Raw genomic sequence first — 2054 nt, forward strand, 5'->3', positions numbered from 1 at the left:
AACCATGTGGCTCGGTAAGGAGTTGTATTGTTTTTAGTGGTATCAACTGTTATATATTAACCATGTGGCTCAGTAAGCAGTTGTATTGTTTTTACTGGTATCAACTGTTTTAATTATTTCTAAAATTTGGCATACAACTTAGCTTAGACATGGAAATGAGGTATTAAAACTAGTAGCAATAAAAGCACAGTTCTTCTGATAGGAATTTGTATCAGTCTATTTCAGATTGGTGGGAATTGATAACATTAGATTTCAGTTTAGTTGAGAACCTGAAACAGTTTTTACCTTGGGTAAATATAAACTGTCTAACTCGCTTTGTAATTTTTGTTTGATTCTAAAAATGTTATGCAGCATTCACTGTAATCAAAAATCAACTAGATAGATCAAAACTAGAATAATTAAAAAAGTAGCTTATATAGCAGCCTTGGAAATACTTAACATCATCATAAAACTATTAATCAGAAAGTTAAAATCTATAATATTTAGAAAGCATGTGATTACGTTTAGCATTAACAATACTAACAATCACTCACAAATGTCAACCAGAGATTTTGATTAGTCACAGATCCATATACTAAGCCAATGAAGGAAAATAATCTTAAAAAGTGAAAATAAGTTTTTTTCTTTTGAATCCTGAAAAGTTCCTTAATTAAGTTTAAAGTTTTTTGTAAGAATCCAAGAAAACTGATAAAGATAAGTGACATCAAGGATCTTGGCTTTCATAATTTTTTACGTTACGGCATAAAACTAAGTTTGAAGTACTCAGTACACTAAGATTCATATTTTCTCAAATCTAATTCTTATTTATTGATTAGAATGCTAACTAGAAATGAAAGTGAAGTTATTTTCATATCTTTATAATTAAATCTTCTGTAACTAATTGTGAATTAAATGTTTTGTCAAACTGAACTGCAGGTTTGCTGCTGCCTTTCAAGAAGGTTCCCATTACTTCATACTGTTGATCATCACAGATGGGGTTATTAGTGACATGCCACAGACTAAACAAGCTATTGTCCAGGCAGCATCTCTTCCTATGTCAATCATTATTGTGGGTGTAGGCCCTGCAGACTTTGCTGGTTGGTAGCAGTTTTATAAGTGAAAGATTATTTTTTTCTACACACATAGTTATTAATGTATAAAGTAACAGTTTTAGTTATGACAATTTTAGTTAAAGTAACTGTTGTGGTTACAGTAACAGGCTGGTTTTATACTGATTTTGGTGTTTCAGTAGACAGAGCTTTCATTTATTAACATAAAAAAATGAGTGGAGTAGTAGGATATAGCCAAATATTTGTATTGCATACAGGTTAATGTGGCACTGTAAAAATGTCTTTTACTAACAGGTTAGTGTAGCATAGTCAAATAATGGTAAGTTACTTTTAAATTAGTATATCAAATTGTCTATACTACATATGGATTAGTGTGGCACAGCAAAATTTGTAGGACTTGTGGATTAAAGTGGTAAATCTAAGTGTTTATCTTACTTATAGATTAGTGTAGCACATCCAAATGTCTCTTTTACATATGGATTAGTGAGTCACAGTCACATGTATTTATTACATATGGATTATTGTGTCGCAATAAATTGTCAGTATTACCTAAGTATTAGTATGGCACAACCAAATTTCTGTATCATGTCCATATTAGTGTAGAACAAACAAATTTCTGTATGACTTATGGATTAGTGTAACACAACCAAATTTTTATATCATTGTTTTATTTATTGGTTAATGTAGACCATCCAGTAGTCTGTATTACTTACAGCTTTCTCGAAGGTAAGTTAGACATGTTTTAGACTATCATTTCCTTGATTGAAGGTAAAACTTGTACATGTAAATATCTTTCATAACATTTCAACTCTTTAAGTATAGTAAGCAACCCAAATTCCTATTTTATATCATATTCTAATTAATGGTGCTCATGATTGTGTAATTAATAATAAATATTGTTATACAGGCAGTGGCATAGCAAGGGTTCTCAGCACCTGGGAGCCAAGACACTTTTGGTGCCCCCGCCTCTGAAATGTTTTGATTATTTGTTTTGTGACTCATTAT

At 30.8% G+C, this 2054-nt stretch overlaps 1 protein-coding gene across 1 annotated transcript in view; it reads left to right on the top strand.

The window, feature by feature from the left end:
* The window catches only part of LOC106472934 (copine-8-like), a gene marked incomplete at its 5' end in the record, with an annotated part of 26125 nt that overhangs the window by 16581 nt on the left and 7490 nt on the right, over nt 1–2054 (top strand). Inside the window, 2 exons of the mRNA XM_022401469.1 lie at nt 4–14; nt 916–1076. Coding sequence (XP_022257177.1) covers nt 4–14; nt 916–1076 — 172 coding nt within the window. The remainder of the gene's footprint in view (nt 1–3; nt 15–915; nt 1077–2054) is intronic.

This window comes from Limulus polyphemus, unplaced genomic scaffold, assembly GCF_000517525.1.
Source record: "Limulus polyphemus unplaced genomic scaffold, Limulus_polyphemus-2.1.2 Scaffold5747, whole genome shotgun sequence".
Taxonomy (NCBI): Eukaryota; Metazoa; Arthropoda; class Merostomata; order Xiphosura; family Limulidae; genus Limulus; species Limulus polyphemus.